This window comes from Garra rufa, chromosome 22, assembly GCF_049309525.1.
Source record: "Garra rufa chromosome 22, GarRuf1.0, whole genome shotgun sequence".
NCBI classification, from domain to species: domain Eukaryota; kingdom Metazoa; phylum Chordata; class Actinopteri; order Cypriniformes; family Cyprinidae; genus Garra; species Garra rufa.
This window is the reverse complement of record NC_133382.1, coordinates 30,512,983-30,533,233: the sequence shown is the minus strand read 5'-3', so window position 1 is coordinate 30,533,233 and position 20,251 is coordinate 30,512,983. Positions and strand designations below refer to the sequence as shown.

The 20,251-nt window shown below is 34.2% G+C and overlaps 1 protein-coding gene across 1 annotated transcript in view; it reads right to left on the bottom strand.

The window, feature by feature from the left end:
* The window catches only part of LOC141297833 (heparan sulfate glucosamine 3-O-sulfotransferase 3A1), a 46,503-nt gene extending 26,633 nt beyond the window's left edge, over window positions 1–19,870 (bottom strand). Inside the window, exon 1 of the mRNA XM_073828296.1 lies at window positions 18,925–19,870. Within this exon, the coding sequence (XP_073684397.1) occupies window positions 18,925–19,499 (575 nt within the window). The 5' untranslated portion in view covers window positions 19,500–19,870. The remainder of the gene's footprint in view (window positions 1–18,924) is intronic.
* Window positions 19,871–20,251: the final 381 nt, after the last annotated feature.

Genomic DNA, 20,251 nt, shown 5'->3' with positions numbered 1-20,251 from the left:
TACAGATTTTATTGTATTTTTGATCTAATAAATGCAGCTCAACAAACAGGTAATCCGTGCATGTGGTTGTTTCACAAAAAAAAAAGAAAAAGAAAAAATTGGGGTACTTAAAAAAAGATTGCAATTACATTTGTGGTGCTGAAATTATACACTCAGAAAACCTGGAATTTCAAAAGTGTGACTGGAAAAGTCATGGAAATGACTCAAATCTTAAAAGGTTATTGAAAAGTCATGGCCATTTCTATAGTCTATATATGTTTTTCTTGTTATGCTCTAAATTATTTCTTAGACTAGAAATTACTCATTGTGAGTGGAATAATCTATATTTAAGTGACAAATGATAGGAAAAGTCATTGAAATGTCTATACTCTATATATGTTTTTCTAACTCTTTTAGACTTTGTGAGTATGATCTCTAAAATGCATGACTAAGAAATGACTGGAAATGTGGAAACCCTGTAACTATAAAGCAAGCAGAAATCAGTCTTAGTGTTAAATCCTTCCCTTTGGTATTGTCCTGCTAGCTCTGTTTTTCAACAAACACACCACTTTTTTCAGAGTCTAATCGATGCCCCACAAATGCTTAATTTTTCACGAACGAGAAAGCAAAAAAAGCAACAAAGTGTTTCTCCTCCATCACTTAGACACTGCGCTCTGTCAAAGTTCCTCCAGACTGTTTAATGGCGAGTCAGGGCTGGTTCCATTAGCAATTAGAAGTGTTCAGTTTGGGACTCATTAAATTACTGGACCTCGTCGGAGGAGTCTGTGGTTACAGTATCCATCACGGGCCGTTCAGAGGCCTACACTCTATCTTTATGCAAAAGAGCCAAGCTCTGCCAGCGGGCTTCATTCGTCAGCGCTCCGGTGCCAGAGCGGGTCACTTTCTCCTGATGACTGATTTGTCTGCTTGCCATACCGACTAGTAAGGGTGCGCTTACGTCTGGCTGAACGTATAGAGGATGAATGAATTCAGCAAACATATGCTAAGCACATAGACGGCTCATGTTAAATGTCAACACGCAAAAGAACATCTATTGAATCCTGAAACAAGTCCAGTAAAAAGTGTGCAGGGAATTATAAGACTTTAAATCACAACAGGGATCATCTTTTGAAATACGTAAGAACAAAGGAAAGAATGTTGGAACATCCCAACCTGCTAATTTAGTGTTATAAATCTACGGCTTTGTGGTAAGGATTATATGTTATTCAGACTAACACCTTAAACACCTCAACGTTGTGTGTAATCTTTAATAATGCTTGTATGTTTACAGAGACTGTGGCCACCTGAGAGATTTTACCACAAGAATAAGGATTAATACGAAGAGTCTAGCGTTCATGTGAGGTATGATGTCTTTCTTTACCACAGACGTCTCTCTTTTTCTCTGTTTTGCGTGTTTGTGTGGGAGATCAGCCCAGTTGTGTTGAGACTGCCAACCCTTAAGTGTCTGTTACTGGGGCTGTGGTGTACATGGGTCTTCTTGGATGTTTCTGTAACACTGGATTAGACAGCAAATGCCATGACACATTTCCCAAATTCATTTCTGAAGTCAAAACAATATGCCTTGTACACGAACACACCAGTGGCTAAGAATAAAACAAATATGTGCACAAAGTGTGGATTGTGTTGCCTGTGATTGGGAAATACAGCCGAATTATAAACAAGGCTCGTCTTATGGAGGTCATACTTAGAAAACTTGTGTTATTTGATAGTACTGCCTACTGCTGAATTTATAGTGACCATGGACCGCAAAACCAGTCTTAAGTAGCACGGATACTGTATGTTTGTAGCAATAGCCAAAAATGCAAGTAAAGGTCATGCTCCGTGAAGATATTATGTAATAAGTTAATAAGCTAATAAGTTCATTTGGACAATTTTAAAGGCATTTTTCTCAATATTTAGATTTTTTTGCACCGTCAGATATTTTGCTACACTGCAAAAAAATGCTTTTCTTATTTGGATGGATGGATTTTCTAGACAAGTAAAAAATATTGTCTTGTTTTCAGAAAAAGTTTTTTCTTAAAACAAGCTAAATAATCTGCCAATGGGGTAAACAAAATAATATATATATATATATATATATATATATTTGTTTAAAATAAGATTATTTTGACAATATTTTTTACTTTTACTTGTCGTCTTGATTTAAGAATTTTTAGATGTTTTGGCTGTAAACAAGACAAAAAATCCAGGTAAGAAAAGCATTTTTTTTTTCCAGTGTAAGAACTTCATTTGGACAACTTTAAAGGCGATTTTCAATGTTTCTCAACTTTGAAACATTGACCCTTGTGACTGGTATTATGGTCCAGGGCCAGTAAACAGTAAAAAAAAAAGAGATTTATTTATTTGAAAATTATTTTAACAATTATTATAAAATTTCTTTTATTTTATTTTCTTTTCTTTTATTGTTTCCTAATCTAGCTGTCTTATAAATCTGGCATTGTATACTGCAAATATTGTTCCCTCTGTGATGAACGACTTAATAAAAACATCTGCTAAATATATAAATTAAACAAAAGAATGCACATTAGGTAACATCGGCTATAATAAAATATAATAAATGTAGAGTTTGCTACATAATATCTGTCTTATTTTTTTCAGGCTGCTGTCATTTGAAATATTTTATTTGATAAATTAGTAGGAAAATACAATTTGTAGTTTTGAGACAAATAATTATGTTTTTCTTTACAATAAAGTTTCATTTATTAACATATCTTTATACCATTTATTAATCTTAGTTTATGCTAAATTCAAAACCTACCACTACATTATTAAAATTTTAAGTTTTATCTGTTAACATTAGTTAATGTAGCTTTTATTTAATTTTTATTAACTAAAATAAAATATGTGTAAAAATATGTGACCCTGGACCAAAAAAACAGTCATAAGGGTCAATTTTCTTCTGAATAAATAAGCTTTCCATTGCTGTATGGTTTGTTAGGATAGGACAATATTTGGTAGAGATAAAACTATTTGAAAATCTGAAATCTGAGGGTGCAAAAAAATCAAATATACTGAGAAAATAGCCTTTAAAGTTGTCCAAATGCATATTACTAATCGAAATTAGGTTTTGATATATTTACAGTAGCAACTTTACAAAATATCTTCATGGAACATGATCTTTACTTAATATCCTAATGATTTTGGGCATAAAAGAAAAATCTATAATTTTGAGCCATACAATATATTCTTGGCTACTTATGACTGGTTTTGTGGTCCAGGGTCACATATATTGTTAATTGTTACACTGTAAAAAAAAAAAATCCGTAAAATTTACGGTAAAAAACTGGCAGCTGTGGTTGCCAGAATTTTACCGTAAAAATTACGGTAGCAATGTTTTACATTTTAAGGTTTTCACTTAAATTTACAGGTAAATACCGTAATTTCGTACTAAAAACCGTAACTCATATAATGGTAATGTACCAACTTTTTGAAGCACTGAAATCTGTTTTGTACCTTTGTAATACAATGATAACCACCAAAAGCAGGTGGTGATGACAACATCACATGATGAACCAAAGTCCATCACACGGAGGTTTTAAATAATAGCATATATAGAAGGTGCACAGTGTCATTCACACAAACACTAAACACCATCATGGTAACACACATAAAACTGAAATAATGCAAAAAACATTAATTTAACAACATTAGATGTAACATACAACCCTAATGTACAAAACTGCCAAGAAAAAAATTAAGATGAAGTTATTTCAACAACAAAAAAACATCAAATAAAAAAATGAAATTCAGGGAATTCTGGGAATGTCAATTTACTGGTTATTCACTGTAAATTTTACGTTCTTTTTCACTTCCAAAAACGGTATACTACCGTAAAATTAAATGCAATGTCCAACACAGTTTTTCACCGTATATAGAAGGGGAACTTACCGTTAACCATTTCACAGGTTTTTACCGTAGCATTTTTAATTCACTGTCATTTTTTACAGTGTAGTTCATGTCAGTTAAAGCATCAACTAATGTTGACAAATGAGACCTTATTGTAAAGTGTTACCATTTTTTTACTTTTGGAAAGTCATCATTACAGTAATTCCAAATATTATATGAACGCACCATCAATGTCTTAAAGAAGTTGTGAATACATTTTTCTAGACGTGTTTGATTTCTCTAATTTTCTTTCAGAGCTTGTAGGCCTGGTAGAAGTGCACAAGAAGAGAGAACGGGTTAAACTAGGCTGACACACACACAATTACATTTTTCACTTGGCATTTCTCTCTCCCCCTCTCTCTGTCTTGTTTTCTCTGTGATTCACAGTGGCATGGGGACACCACAGGACTGGCATGGTTTATACTGCTGGCACGGGTCACATGGAAAGATAACACACACATTACACACAGCAGCTCTCAGGACACCCACAGCGTTAAAGACCTAACAATAGGAACCACATCAACACTAGTGCAAACGTATAATTTAAAACAGCTCTTGTAATATTTCAAAAGTGAACAAAGTATGCCAAAAACGCAAGAGTTATGCATTTTAAAACAGGCTTTTGGGCTGGATTCATGAATGGAATAAGGGCTTATAATGGGTTTCCATTTCATTTTCAGCAGTTTACGTTGATAAATAATAAATGTTACTAATTAATGCTTGAGAAGTGTTGATTTTGCTCATTTAAATCAGTTTTTTTTAGAATGGAAGAAGAACCACTGCTCTATTTTACGGTTTGTCTCTCTCTCATGTCTGTCTGAGAGTGGAAAATTGCTGTCTCCGCTTCCTGTGATAAAGCTGTTGCCTGTGCGCCGGGAAAGTGAAATCCATCATGCGACGGAGAGGGTTTATTCCACCATTCCGCCCCATTGAGGCCCGTAACACGTATGTGCTCTTGCCATGCATCATTTACCCACAACACCCCTCTTTCTCTCTTTGTGTCGGCTCTCGGTACCGTCTTTTGGCTCGCTATAGCGACAGCTTTGCTTACATGGAGGATTGATCTATTGTAGTTGTTGTTTTTTGCGGGTAGTTTTGTTCAGCGCTGTTGGGTCTAGTTCACAGACATCAACGGCTTCTTTATATTGTTAGACTCTTTTCGCATTGTTCCTGGAGGCTCTGCACGGACATAAACCCACATGCACTTCTACTGCCAAGTGCTTGGTGTACTATTTCAACTTTTTTTAAGACAGGATAACACTTTGCCACCACTTTCGAGGTTTTTCTGAGGGAAAGTGTGAGGAATCTGTCCACAGGAAGGTGAAATGACACTAAATTGCTGCGAGCGCTGAAATTTTGAGCTGCTTCGGTTGATGCATTGAGAAGCGCCCTGGGTTAGTTTGCTTTAAAATATACAAAAACATCAACCAGTGTAGTTCCACGATGCCCAGAGCAAATAAACAAAAATTTACATTCACAGACATGGCCTTAAGAGCTTGTTGAATAAATTGCTGTGTTTATCTGTGGAGGTTTCATGATTTTGTGGCAATAAAACGCCTCCACTTAGATGGAAATATTCAAGGGACGTCTTTATTGGCAAAACAAGATTGAGCAAATGCAGCTGCTGTTTAACGTACACTATCAAGACTTGTTGTCTCCTGTAGCTTTTGCATAGCTATGCGGTGATTTACATTTGTTAAAGAATCAGTACAGGTGCGTTTGCACCGACAGAGATTCAATTGCTGGAGGTCGACGTGTGACTATGCGGTATTTTTGGTTGTTAGTTGTTTACAGGTTTCTCTGAGTATCCAACTGTTTTAGAAGGTAGATCACGAGTAACTGATGGCACATAAGATGACTGAACTTTTATTGAAAACAGTCACTTTGTGACTCTGAATCGCCACAGATGTAAACACTTAAAAAGATGATTTACCCCAGATTTAAATTTCTATAGTCATTTACTCAGTCTCATGCTGTTCCAAAGCTGTATCACTTCAGAAGACGTAGAATATAGCGCATGAGTAGTATGAACCACTTTTAACCCCTACATTAGTTTGCGGGTCTGTTTGACCCATTTCAATTTTTTTTTTTGAGTTGTCTGAAATACTGGGTAGTATGGAAGCCTGTTTCCGCCACTGAATAAAAAATAAAAATGGTAATTGTGAGTTGAAATCTCGCAATTTTTACCTTTTTTCTTAGAGTTTACTTTTTATAAATATAAACTTGCAATTGCAAGTTATAAAGTCAGAGTTGTGAGTTACTGAGTCAGAATAGTGGCCTATAATCTTGATTTTGCGTGAAATAAAGTCAGAACTGTCAAATAAAAACTCACAATTCTGACTTTTTCTTACAATTCTGACTTATAAACTCGCAACTGTGAGTTATAAAGCCAGAATTGCAAGATATAATCTTGCAATTCTGAGAAATTAAGTCAGAATTTCGAGATATGAATTTTCTCAGAATTGCATGATATTAACTCACAATTGGGAGTTATTGAGTCAGAATAGTGGGATATAAACTTTCAATTGTGAGAAATAAGGTCAAAATTCAGATTATTTTTTTCTCACAATTCCGAGTTTATATCTCGCAATTCAGACTTTATTTTTCTGAATTGCAGCTTTTTTTCCTGAATTGCGAATCCAATATTTCTGGGAATTGCGACCTTCTTTCTTAGAATTGAATCAAATTTATATCTCACAATTCTGACTTTATTTCTTAGAAGTGTGACTTCTCAGAATTGCTAATTTATATCTCACAATTCTGACTTTATTTCTCAGAATTCTGACTTTTTTTCTCAGAATTGCAAATTTATATCTTTCACTTCTGACTTTATTTCTGGGACTTCTGACTTTTTTCTCAGAATTGCAAATTTATACTTGCTATTCTGAGAAAAAAGTCAGCATTGTGAGTTTATATCTCGCAATTCTGACTTAATTTGATCCACATACTTTCAGACCCAAAGCCAAAAACTTTTTTTATGTTCTTTATTTCTCAAATAGCATCTGAGTGTATTTACATTTATGTATTTGTTAGATGCCTTATCTAAAAAAAACATCATTGATTGCATGCATTTTATCATGTGTTTTTTTCATCCAAATTCTTTTTAGATTGATTTTTTGGTGTATTTTATTGAATCCACTAACTTAATAAAAGGATTAAGATACTTTATATTGCTTTTTCTTTGTCATTTTGCAGTTTGACAGTCTTAGTCTTAATTCACGTTTATTGTATTGATAAGAATGACCAGAATATAAAAAATCACCTTTTGTTCTTCACAGAGTAGGGTTAGAAATGACTCGAGAGTAGGTAAATGATAACTCTTTTTAATTTGTATAAAATATCCCTAAGTGTTCATATAAAAGATACCGGTAATCATTTGTTGCAGGCTGGTCTCAAGAGGGAGTCGTGGCTGAAGCTTTTAGACATGCAAGCGTCTTTCTGCACTTACATACAACATAAAAAGTCGCCTAGAAACCATCTTTGTAGTTAAAAATAGTCCCTAACTGTTTTCTCGGGATCAAAGCTTGCACGAATCGAACAACATAAACAAGTGGTGACACCCGACTTGTGAGTAACTGATCCCTTGCATTCCCATCTGTGTCTGCACGCGGGTCACTCTCACAGCCCACATCTCTCGCCCTTTAGACTTGCTCTTTGTGACCTGTAACTTGCAAATCGTCAATCCTGTTCCCCACTCCTCATCAAAACCTGCTTGCTCTCATCTTAGTGCCGAAAGTTGCAAATGTGTGTCCTGCTGAGCTGTGTTCAGGTTGTGAGGGAGCTGTAGCAGATAATGGCATCAGGTGGGTATGTGTGTGTGTGTGTGTGTGTGTGTTTGTGTGTGTCTGAAGGTGTCTGGGGAGCAGTCTACAGCTGCTCGCTCTCTTCAGTGCCCACTGGGGGCTGGATTCCCAGAATGCCTTTCAGGCAGCTGTTGACAGCCAGCACTGTGCCCTGGCCCCCCAAACGGCTCTGGGGATCAGCTGCTTAAGAGTGTTTGCGTGTGTGTGTTTGAGGGGGTTAACACAATGTGTGTTCTGAAGAGAAAGTCATAAGACACTTGTTTGTAAGTATGTACTGTAAGTGTCCTTGTTTGTGCGTGTAAGTGTCCAAGCTTGCGATTTGATTCGATTCGAATCAGTTCGATTAAAAATAAATGGCAATTATTTTGGATATATATCAGGTACAGTACAATTACAACTAATGCTGTAAAATGCTTAAATGCTTAAATTTCACTTATTGAAGTTTTTATAATAATACATTTACAAGTGTCCTTGTTTGTGTGCATGAGGGTATAAAATATGTGTCTATACTTTGTGTATTAGGGCTATCATATTTTTTTATTATTATTAATTTATACTTTGGGTCTTTGTATCAGTATGTTTATATTTTTGTGTACATTAACATGTAGTATAGTACAGTATTTTATAGACTACCAGTCACGTTTTTGAACAGTAAGGTTTCTTCTGCTCACAAAGCCTGCATTTATTTGATTCAAAGTACAGCAATAACAGTAAAAATCTGTTTTTTTTTTTTTTTTACAATTTAAAATAACTGTTTTCTATTTAAATATATATTAAAATGTAATTTATTCCTGTGATTTTCAGCTGAATTTTTAGCATCAATACTTCAGTCAAATGATCCTTCAGAAATCATTCTAATATTTTGATTTGCTGCTCAAAAAGCATTTATTAGTATTATGTTGAAAACAGTTTTTTTTTTGATGAATAGAATAGAAAGTTCACCATTTATCTGAAATAGAAATCTTTTTTAACATTATAAATGTCTTTATCATAACTTTTGATCAATTTAAAGCATCCTTACTAAATAAAAGTATTAATTTCTATAATTGACTCCAAGCTTTTAAATGGTATATTGTATGTTTTTGTTACCAAAGCTTTTATTCTGAAGGATGATGTGACACTGAAGACTGGAGTAATGATCCTTAAAATTTTGCTTATTTAAAACATATTCAAATAGAATATATGTTATTTTAAATAGTAAAAATATTTCAAAATTGTAGTTTGGACCAAATAAATGCAGGCTTGATGAGCAGAAGAAACACATTAAAAAACTTTTGACTGGTAAATTATATTATATTATTACATGTTTAATTATTATATATTATATAAAATATATGTGCGTATGTGCGGGGAAAAAAATCACAAGATACGTAATATGTTGTTTTTTTTATTTATTATTTTTATTTTCTAACCTATATTGCCATGATAGTTTATAATATACACTACCGGTCAAAAGTTTGGGGTCAGTAAATTTTTCTTCTTTTTCTTTTTTTTTTTTTTTTAAAGAAATTAATACTTTTATTCACCAAGGGTGTGTTAAAAATAAAAAGTGATAGCAAATACTTACATTGTTAGAAAATATTTATATTTTGAATAAATGCTGTTCTTTTGAGCTTTTTATTCATCAAAGAATCCTGAAAAAATATCACAATTTCTAAATAAATACTTTGCAGGGCAACTGTTGCAATATATAATCCAATATAGATCCAATATAGATCATTCTAATAATAAATCAGTATATTAGAATGATTTCTGAAGGATCATGTGACACTTAAGACTGAAGTAATGGCTGATGAAAATTCAGCTTTGCATCACAGGAATAAATTAAATTGCCTTTTTATTACAATAGAAACCATTATTTTATATTGTAATGACAATTTACAACATTACAGTTTTTTTCTATATTTTTGATTAAATAAATGCAGCACTGATAAGCATAAGAGACTTTCTTTAAAAACATTACAACTCTTACTGACCCCAAACTTTTGACCGATAGTATGTATATATATATATATATATATATATATATATATATATATATATATATATATATATATACACACACACACACACACACACACACACACATTTATATTTTATTTGATATAATTTTCTAGAGTTTAAGTAAAAAAACTAGTATAATAATAATAAAGTATAATATTATATATAATATAATGTGTATACATGAACAACCTTAAGCCGATTATGCTTAACGGGCAGCAGTTTTCAATTAAACCCCTTAAATTCTTCTCTTTAATTAGGGAAAAGTTTTACGACTTAAGCAAAACCCACTTACTCATTTTTGCCCATTACCAAGATTTCACTTGGCTTACAAACATATTTACCATCATTCTTTTCAATATGCTTACGTCCGTGGGGAAAAACTCTCTCTCTCTCAAAAAAATCTCAATTTCAAATCTTATGTAAATATAATTGAGGTTTTTCATTTGAAAAATTGTAGATTTTTTAATAAATATTTTCCTACAGTTGACTTAATAAAGAATCATGTCATCTAAATAAGTGTTCATATCGAAAAGCTTAAGCAAAATGTGTGAGAGGGTTTCAATCGCTTGGTACAGTTTTAATCGCGACCCAATTATGACATTATGATTCATCGTGACATATATATCGCAAAGTCTATTGCATCATGAGGTAGTTGGCCGTACCCAGCCACAGTCTATCAGATTGCATGCTCACACATTCCCTCAACAAGAGTTGAGAGACCTCTCGAGTTCCCTCACACCGACGTTAATTTTCACCCTCCTGAAGTCCTTCGCTTTTACAGATCCAGTTACTGACCCCTCTCACCTCCAAACATGACCTACATAAAAGGTCTGAACCCTCCGGTGACCCACGTCCGTACACACGCAAACAAGCACATTTTTACTCTAAGCGTCTCGTTGTAAATCACAAGGCTCTAACTTGGCTCGAGCTTTAGTCGTTGGCATCTTGCTCTAAAAAAGTCCACTTTCTTAGTCAAGGAGTATGATTACACATGCAATTTTACAGTGTGGTTATCAAGGAAAAGTCTTAAATGCTTTAAGCGAAATGTGATCGGCATACCTGCAGTTATCGAAAAGTGTTTGGAAGATTGTAATTATGCTGTTGTCTGAGTAAGAATCGCAGAGAGATGATAGTGTTTCTTAGTGTATTTGTGGTAACTTGAGCGAACATGTCACAGCGGTGCCCCTAGCCAAACCAGATCAAAGGCCTCCACACACGCACAGGGGTCTCTTTGTTCAGTGTGATCTCATGTCCCAGCTGGCTTATGTCATCCTAGCGCTACAACATTACAGTACAACCTGCCCCCAAGGCTGGCTCAGGTAGAAAACAGTATAATAGTCTAATAAAGCACATGCAGGTGTGTGCGCGAGCAGGTGAGCACAGGATTCCTAATAATAAAGGTTCTAATAATAAAGGCCCATTGTGTTTTTCTCGCACCTTGAGTTCAGCAAAAAAAACATTTGGATTAGTATTTATATAAAGTGCAGAACTAGCACACTAGCAGTTTTGAGTGTGTGCTTTTTTACTTTTGTATTTTTAACCTTTTTTAAATGCATATAACTTTGTTAATATTATGTTTGGGTTTATTGAATAACGATTTTATGCAATGAAATTAATTATTTAATTATCATGTACTTAATGAGCTTTGATGATAACTAAATTTATTAATACATTTTTTAGAAATATATTAGTAGCATATTGGTACTTGTCCAGTATTTTAGATTCAGGGGAGAGTTTTTTTAGTTTTTAGTTTTCAGACTTGTGGAAAGAAAACATTAAAAAAAAACACTTTTAAGTGTTTCTTTTATAGCACTTTATCTATTTGTGTCAATAGATTTCTATTACAATGCATATTTTTAAAGGCCGTTTTCACAAAATGAGTTTTTTCTCCTACACTGAGCCACAAATCTCCACTTCAGTAACACTTACACACCAAAACTTTATAGTTTTATTTCTGTCTATACCCTGAAGGTTTTTACAGAGGGATTTGTTCATATATGATTTGCTTGATTTTCTACAACATTTTATTCCCCCAAAAATGGTAAAAAAAATATAGTGTTTTAAATATAGTGTTTAGTGTTTTTAAATATAATTTTTCTGAATTATGGCGTGATGAAATGAGATACAAAAAGATTAAACAAGATTTTTGAAACTGACTTCATCCAGTGTTTAGATTTTCGTACTAGAAATGTATGCAAATTAGCGCATATTTCATTAAATAATGACTCATTTGCATATTTAAACCTATAATTTTAGAAAACTTGTAATACTAAAAATGTTTGCAATTATCAATGTAATCAATCAACTGGGTAAGTAAGGTGATAACTATTAGTATTTTTTTTACCCTATTTACCTGCAGTGTCTTGCCTTATCAGTAGGACCGGGTTTTGACACAAATTTCACGATTATGAATAGTTCATGAATAAATCAGGTACAAAAAACATGCATGGCAAAACATGCTTGTGCTGTAAATACTGTAAAATATACAAGAGTGGTACTACATTACTATGATACTGATGGTTAAAATGAACTGATTTGTATACGAATACTTAAATTACACTCAATGAAGTTTACAATTACATAATTATATTTCTACTCCAGTTCGTTTTTTCTTTAAATATAAACATTTAAATGCTGGCTGTTTGTTCAAACAGAAATACTTTGAAAACATTAAAAAATGACAATGAATATTATATGGTGCATATATTTAGTGAAATGCTCCTCTCTAGAGTTCATTTTTCTAGCTTAATAATGAGTTTTAGCTCACTGAATGTGGCATTGACATTGTTTACAAGAATCTTAGCATGGTTGAAACACGTTTGAGCAATTACATGAGACAGGATACAGATTTCTGTAAGTTGTACTATTTCTTTTAACATATCTTTGGATGTTCATTAATGTTTATTCACGCTTATTTTAAACTGAGGCGCTCCACATTAGCCAGTGTCAAATGGCATTTATTGTTGAATACTGTAATAAAATGTACAAAATTTGAAATCTGTATTGAAAAGTAACAAAGCACATTGTGATTTACTGGATAGGAGGCCAATAAACACCAGTAAACTCTCTGAAATATTCCACCAGACCAAATGTGAAGTAGATGTTACTGACTGTCAGTTTTTACTGTACTCGTGTGAATCTGTCCGTATTTCCACTAACACAGGGGTTTTATTTTCCCAGGAACTTTGCCACTCCACTATAAACCACAGGCTGCGTTTGCCAGTGTGAAGCGAACACCATGTTCTGTGTACAAGAAACGCAGTCTGTGCCATGCATCGCTCAAGAACATTCCCTTTATTCCAAAGAAGTTCACACTACCATCTGCCAAACGGCCAGCCAGCCTTTCCACAAGTCCTCCAAAACCTTCTCCACAACACCTGTGATGAGAGATGTGTCGAACAGCTCCAAACAGAGGCATGTTTTAGAGCCTGCTTAATCACAAACTAGCTTTACAAGTCAAACTCAGTTGCTTTGAATACTATTAAAGCTCAGAGACATTTGGATCTTTTGCTAACTCTTTTGGTTATTTGCGCAATGCAAACTTTAGATTAGGATAGTTTAAGGAGAATAACGAGAAGACATTTCTTCTGATGTGTGGCCTAGAATTTTTTTTCCACATTTTCTAGCCTGAATTTTAAAGAGGTTTTAATGTAGTTTGAGTGGCTACGCTTTGATATGCGTTCCTTGAATCCACTTGTGAGAAGCCCTCACCGCAGGGGCTACCAAGGGGGAAGAGTGCAAAGAAACATAAGTGCACAGGCTCACCAGATGTGTAATTACTTAATTTCCTCGCATATAAAACAATGCTGTAATTAAAAGGAAGTATGCAATTTACCACAAGTAAAGTGGCCCAAATAATTTATGAACAAAACTAATTCAGGGCGTATGACTATTAGTGCAATGCCAAAAACAAAATAATATTTCAAAGATGTTGCATCACCAGTTTATTTGGCGATGTTGCAATGCATGTTGCACATTTTGAATGTGGTGTCATTTTTCATATGTGACAACTGGACCACAAAACCAAGTCTTAAGTCGCACGGGTATATTTGTAGCAATAGCCAAAAATACACTGTATGGATCAAAATTTATGGCAAAAATCATTATGATATTAGGTAAAGATCATGTTCCATGAAGACATTTTGTAAATTTCCTACCGTAAATATAGCAAAACTTATTTTTTGATTAGTAAGAACTTAATTTGGATAATCTTAAAGGCAATTTTTTTGCATATTTTGACCCCCCCCACCCACCCACCCACCCACCCACCTACCTTAGATTCTAGATTTTCAAATAGTTGTATCTCGGCCAAATAAACGTAGGATAGGACAATATTTGGCCATCAATGGAAATCTTACATATTCTCAATTTCAAAAATTACCATTATGACTGCTTTTGTGGTCCAAGGTCATATATGATTTTGGGCCTTGCATTAGTTAGCTTAATAAATGCACTACCATTCAAAAGTTTTTTTGAATAATACATTTATTTAGAAAGGATGTACTGAATTGATCAAAAGTGGTAGTAAAGAAGACTTTTACATGATATTAATGTTATGTTACTTTCTATTCTTTCGGTTCTAAAAAATATCAGTTTACATAAAAAATATTAAGTAGCACAACACTGATAAAAATTGGCTGCAGAAAATTCCGCTTTGCCATCACAGGCAACATTTTAACATTTTAAAATATATTTAAATACAAAACTGTTCATTTAATTTTTAATAATACATTTCACAATATTACTGTTTTTACTGTATGTTTGGTCAAATAAATGCAGCCTTGGTGAGCATAAGAGACTTCTTTTAAAAAAATAAAACATTTTTACCAACCCAAAACTTTTGAGTGGTAGATTAGACACACAGACTCATTAAAGTGTCTTCTCTACCACCAATGGGAATTATGGGATACAGTACACTCTAAAAAAAATGCTGGCTTAAAAACAACCCAGCGTTGGGTGAAATATGGACAAATCCAGCGATTTGGTTATTTTGACTCAGCGGTTGGGGTAAATGTTTAACCCAAACTTCTGGGTAGTTTTATTTAACCTAACTATTGTTTAAAAATTATTATATGTAACCAAGGACCACAAAACCAGCCATGAGGGTCAACTGGAAACTGAGATTTATACAACATCTGAATGCTGAATAAATAAGCTTTCTGTTAATGTTTGTTAGGATAGGACAATATTTGTCTGAGATACAACTTTTTGAAAATCTGGAATCTGAGGGTGCAAAAAAAATCTAAATAATGAGAAAATCGCCTTTAAAGTTGGCCAAATGAAGTTCTTAGCAATGCATATTACTAATCAAAAAAAAAAAGTTTTGATATATTTACAGTAGGACATTTACAAAATATCTTCATGAAACAGTATCTTTACTTAATATCCTAATGATTTTTGGCATAAAAGAAATTTAGTATTTGACCCATACAACGTACTTTGGCTATTGCTACAAATATAGCCATACTACTTAAGGTTTTGTGGTCCAAGGTCACATATGGCTGCTTAAAAAGAACCCAAAGTATGTTGTAAATTAAAAATCAGGCACATAAGTACTAAAGGCATCAGCAATAATCAAAAGGTAAACATTTATTAATAAGCAATTTTTAAAAAATATATTACTTAATGATTATTTATTCAACTAATTACCAAATGTACATTTAATGAACATATTAATATACTCCTTTTTAAGCAATAGTTGCTTAAATAGTTGCTACCCAGAAGGTTGGGTCAAAACTTTTAACCCACCCACTTTGAAAAAACAACCAAATCGGTGAGTTTGTCCATTTTTCACCTAGAGCTGGGTTGGGCCCAACATTTTTTAGTGTGTATCTACTAGATAAGTCAGATGTTGGAGGCAAATGGGTAAAGGCCTCGTGTTTTTATGGTAGATGACTATCCAACTCTGAGTCACAAGTGTAATCATTAAAACAGGTTTCTGGAAGGGTAATTTTTATTTCAGACTTCTATTTAAGCAAAAGCCTCTCATTACATCGAGCCTTTTAAATGATCTCTTTTTGTACTCTGAGAACAGATTTCCATAACAAAAGCAATGGGTTTAAGTGGCACTGTCTCAGCACAAGACAGAGAAACGTTTTGTTCAAGCTGACGGTGAGCCGATGAACTGTCAATAATTTAAAAGAAGGGTTTCATTGGTTGCCCACATAAAAAGCCTGCTTTTCATAATATTATATAATCTAATACTGTGTTTTACCTCTCGCAGATGTTCTGGCCGCGTGTCTGATTTCACTGTTGCGATGTTGACTGCAGATGGGTGAGTAATGTTTTGACAAGCGACCACAACATTGATATTTGTAGTAGCACAGATGCAGTCTGGCAAAACTACAATGACTTTTTCATAAACGGTGAGGAAAATGCTCAGCGTATCTGGATTGTGAGTTTTTGCACCACCAATACAGTACGACCAACTGGACACGAGCAACTTAATTGACAAAACACACACACGTCTCACATTCCCACAGAGAAGCAAAGTTGTGTGATTCCTTCACAGTCTCCATATCAGCCATTACGATATACAAAGGACCTTCATTCCTGCAGATGGAAGTCTCTGTGTTTAAACATTCACAGCCTAGCCTGAAAAGAGTCACATAATTCCAGCAAATTGGACACAGTGATTAGTGCAGCGAGAGAAAAAAAACAGAGCCCATTCATAACTTCAGCGGTCGGGAGAAACGCAATTATTCCCAGAGGGTCTGACAAAGGGTGAGAATTTATGCCGCAAAAGTAATTTTATGTTTGTTTTCTTTATTTTTAAGACATTTGCACAGATCCATCAAACTGTCACGCCTCGTGCATATATTCAGGAAATGTCTTTCAGCTCATTTGAGAAAAGAGAGTGAGAGAAAAACATTGGCCGCTTAGTTTATTTCTTTATTTTTTCCTGTCTTGTAGAAAGTTGACACCCTTCCCCACTTGTGTTTTTTAGTTTTCTGCCAGCTTAGTAATTCCACTCACTTTTTGTTCATTTTACCTAACCGGCTGCACTTTGTAAACATTAGCTGTGTTTTAAAAAGTACACACGCGGACTTACTGTAAATGGATGAGTAATCTGGCACATGCTGTTATTCTAGTAAATAATTTTGAGTTTATTTTTAAAAGATGGGAGGTTTACGACTACCAGGCTTGTTTTTCGAACCTTGTGTTGCATTCCCATGAATCCTGGCAACTCTTTTGGATGGATGGGATCCTCATGGATATAACAAAGCACAAAGAATGAATAGAATGGTGTGAAAGAGTGATGTTGAAAAAAGATAGTTTTTTTAAAGGATTTCTGTATTTATTTATGTTCCTTTTTAGATGAGAGGGATGGGAAAGATAGCATTAGGACAAGTTTGCCCTTGCTCTTTTGCATGACCCGGTATGTTAACTAAATCTGATGGTGAAATGTACCTGTGGAGACAGACAGGTAACCTTTCATTACTGCCGTAATCCCTCTTAATAACAGAGCTGTGATGTCTGATATGCCCCATTACACTGAGCAGCAAAAGACAAGCTGCTGTTAAACTCTTTAACAGCAGCCTGAAGATATGTGAATGAACCACACACACACTCACCCACCATATAGATACAGATGCATATAAAAACACAACTTAAATATAAGAAAACTGTATTTCTCATATTGTTTTAGTAAGTGTATGTGTTATAAAATACCACAAAATACACTTTCATTCGGTGTCTTAGACTTCCATGGACTCAAGTTTAACAGATGTTTTCATTAAAGCTTCATTCCTTATTTAAAAGGTTAAGATAAACTAATGATCATAAAACTATAAAAGTATAAAAGTAGTAAAGAAGTTTAATGGCAATACATACAGACATACAGTCATATTTTATTACCATTTTCTATAGTTTAGAAAATGGTAATAAAATATGACAAGAACTCCGAGTTAAACTGTGTCAGAACAAATACATCTTGATAATGTCAGACGACTTTGATAGAAAGATATGTAATGATTACAATCAACCAAAATTTCAACTTTAACTTCAATTTCAAATTTAAACTGTTAGTATGACAATATTTACACAACTATCAATACTTTGTTGACCAATTACCAAGCAATTTTGTTCAGTGAGGGCTTAATTTTGTTCAGTATGTGGTGTAAAAAGGTCACATTAGCAATACAAGAAAAACACTTGGTCAGGTCAAAGTGTCTGAATAATTTTTGGCCCCACATTTTGATCAATTTTACTTATAGTCCACTGTTTTAAGAATGTTTGGGTATAATATACCATTATAATATATAAGTATAATATAACTTTATCTGCTATCCTCACTTATATTAAATGAAATATAGTGTCCCACACCCACTAGTAAAAAAATATCAAAAATGATATCTGGTGTCTTAATAATTTTTGGTTTGACTGTGTTTTTTCTTAATCTTCCAGTGAGTAAAAAGTTAGTTTCTTGCATATTTTATTTAATTGTTATATTTCAGTAAGATTTTTTTAACCTCAAACAGCCTTGTGCATTATGTAATATTGTGAGTATGCTTTTTAGCTGATGTTCTCTCTTTAATTTGATGTTCAAAATACCAAAAGGTTCATAAGATTTCTTAATGACACTGAGGACTTTATTTTTGAGCTAAAATGAGCAAATCAGATCTGGATTGTTTTTACGCTTTTAATCTGATCTAACAATTAGTAAGAAAAAAGACACAGGGATTATTGTGTGATGCATTTATATTATTAATGTTATTACTGTTAATACATAATTATTCAATTATTGAAGCGTGGTTTTATTTGCAATAATATTTTGAAAATAATGTACAGAACTGTGAACACCAAAAAATAGTTTTTTCTACGAAAATAAACGTATATCAATCTAATTAAATGCATTTTTATATAAATACTAATACTTTATTTGGCTCGTGTTTGCTGTTTTTTATGTTTTTTTTTTTTTTTGGAAAAACACTACAACAACAACTATACACAGCGCTACAATAAATAAATAAATGTACTACTAATTATACTAGGCCTACTAATAAATTGTTTTTATTAATAATATATTACTATTGTACAAAACAATATACAATACATGAATACTTTAAACAAAATTATATGTAAAAGATCATTAATTATGGTAATGTTAATATTCTCTTAGGTCAGCAGAGGAATTTTTTTTTAGATATATAATAATAATAATAACGCACGCCTTTTCAACCCATCTTTTGGATTTGCACAACATCAACATAATGGATCATAGGTAACTCACCTGTACCAGTCCATTCCGTTGTCATAGTTACGATCGAAGAAGTGCGGCTCCGCTCCGACCGCGCGGATATCTGGATGCACGCGCAGAAACTCCAGCAACGCGCGCGTCCCGCCTTTTTTCACGCCGATGATGATCGCCTGAGGCAGCTTCTTGCTGCCCTCACCTAACGCACTCAGTTTACCTGTATCAAAATACGAGCCTCCTGTCTCCAAATCTACATCCAAAGAGTTTGACAGCTTCACGTCTGCCTGAAAAATGTGTCTGTCAGCCTCAATTCCAGGTAAATCCTCTTCGAGCCGGTGGATCAAGTTGTGGTGCCTCATCACCTGAGTTCTCGTCGAGGTCCATTTCTGAAGAAGCCTCTTTCTCCTCAGGGACTCAAAATCTTTAAGTTTCGAGGCGTAAAATCTCTCTGTCGGACCCGTGTCCCTTCTCTCTGTGGGTATGCAGGTCCCGCATCGCTCCGTGAGGCAGTGGAGAAAGTATAAAGACGCGAGAATAGACAGCAACATGACCGCGAAGGTCTTAAAGATGCTCTTGGACGGAGGGTCCGAAAAGACGCGGCTAAATGCCATGTCGGTCCACGGGTGGCATGAGTTGGAGAGACAGCCATGCTAGACTGGCATTATTCAGTGTTGCCATCAAAAAATAAGGCAGAGTTTGGAGCTCGAGTGCATCAAAGGTGGATTAGAGTTCGCGCTCGGCGCTCTCCAAAAATCCTTGCGCATATATACAGTAAAGCTCCTTGTTGTTATGTAAACAGTTACTAGTCTGAGAATTACTCAAGAATTAAGAATTTTAAATAGAAGAGTTAATTCTTTTAATTGTTTCTTTAACAGCTTAAGAGTTTTTAATCCAAATTTAGAGAGAAAATATCTGAGCTTCTTTAATAAGTCCAGAATTGAAAAACACACGTAATCCAGCGATTGCTTCAAAATGATTTGTGGAAATTCTGATAAACTTTCATAGCACTAGTAGATCACACGTGTGCGTCTTGTATCTAACTTCAGAATGACGTCACCCCAAGTGACTGACGTGTCTTGGTCCAATCAGGTCGCGCAAACCTTTTCCAAGCGCTTGTAATTTGCATGCCCGTAGCCAATAGGATGCAAGATGGGCGGGGCAGACTCCGCCCACCTGTCAGTTCGGCTGAGGAGCGGTCACGCTCGTGTTCAAAGCAAATGTCACATTCAGCGCCCGTGGCCACAGCCAAACAAATGCAGGTTTGTAGTTTAAGGTGGTTGTAGGGAAATCAAGAGATGGTATGTTGAGTTATTCATCATAAACGTATTGACCAAATACAGTTGAGGTCAAAAGTTTACATACA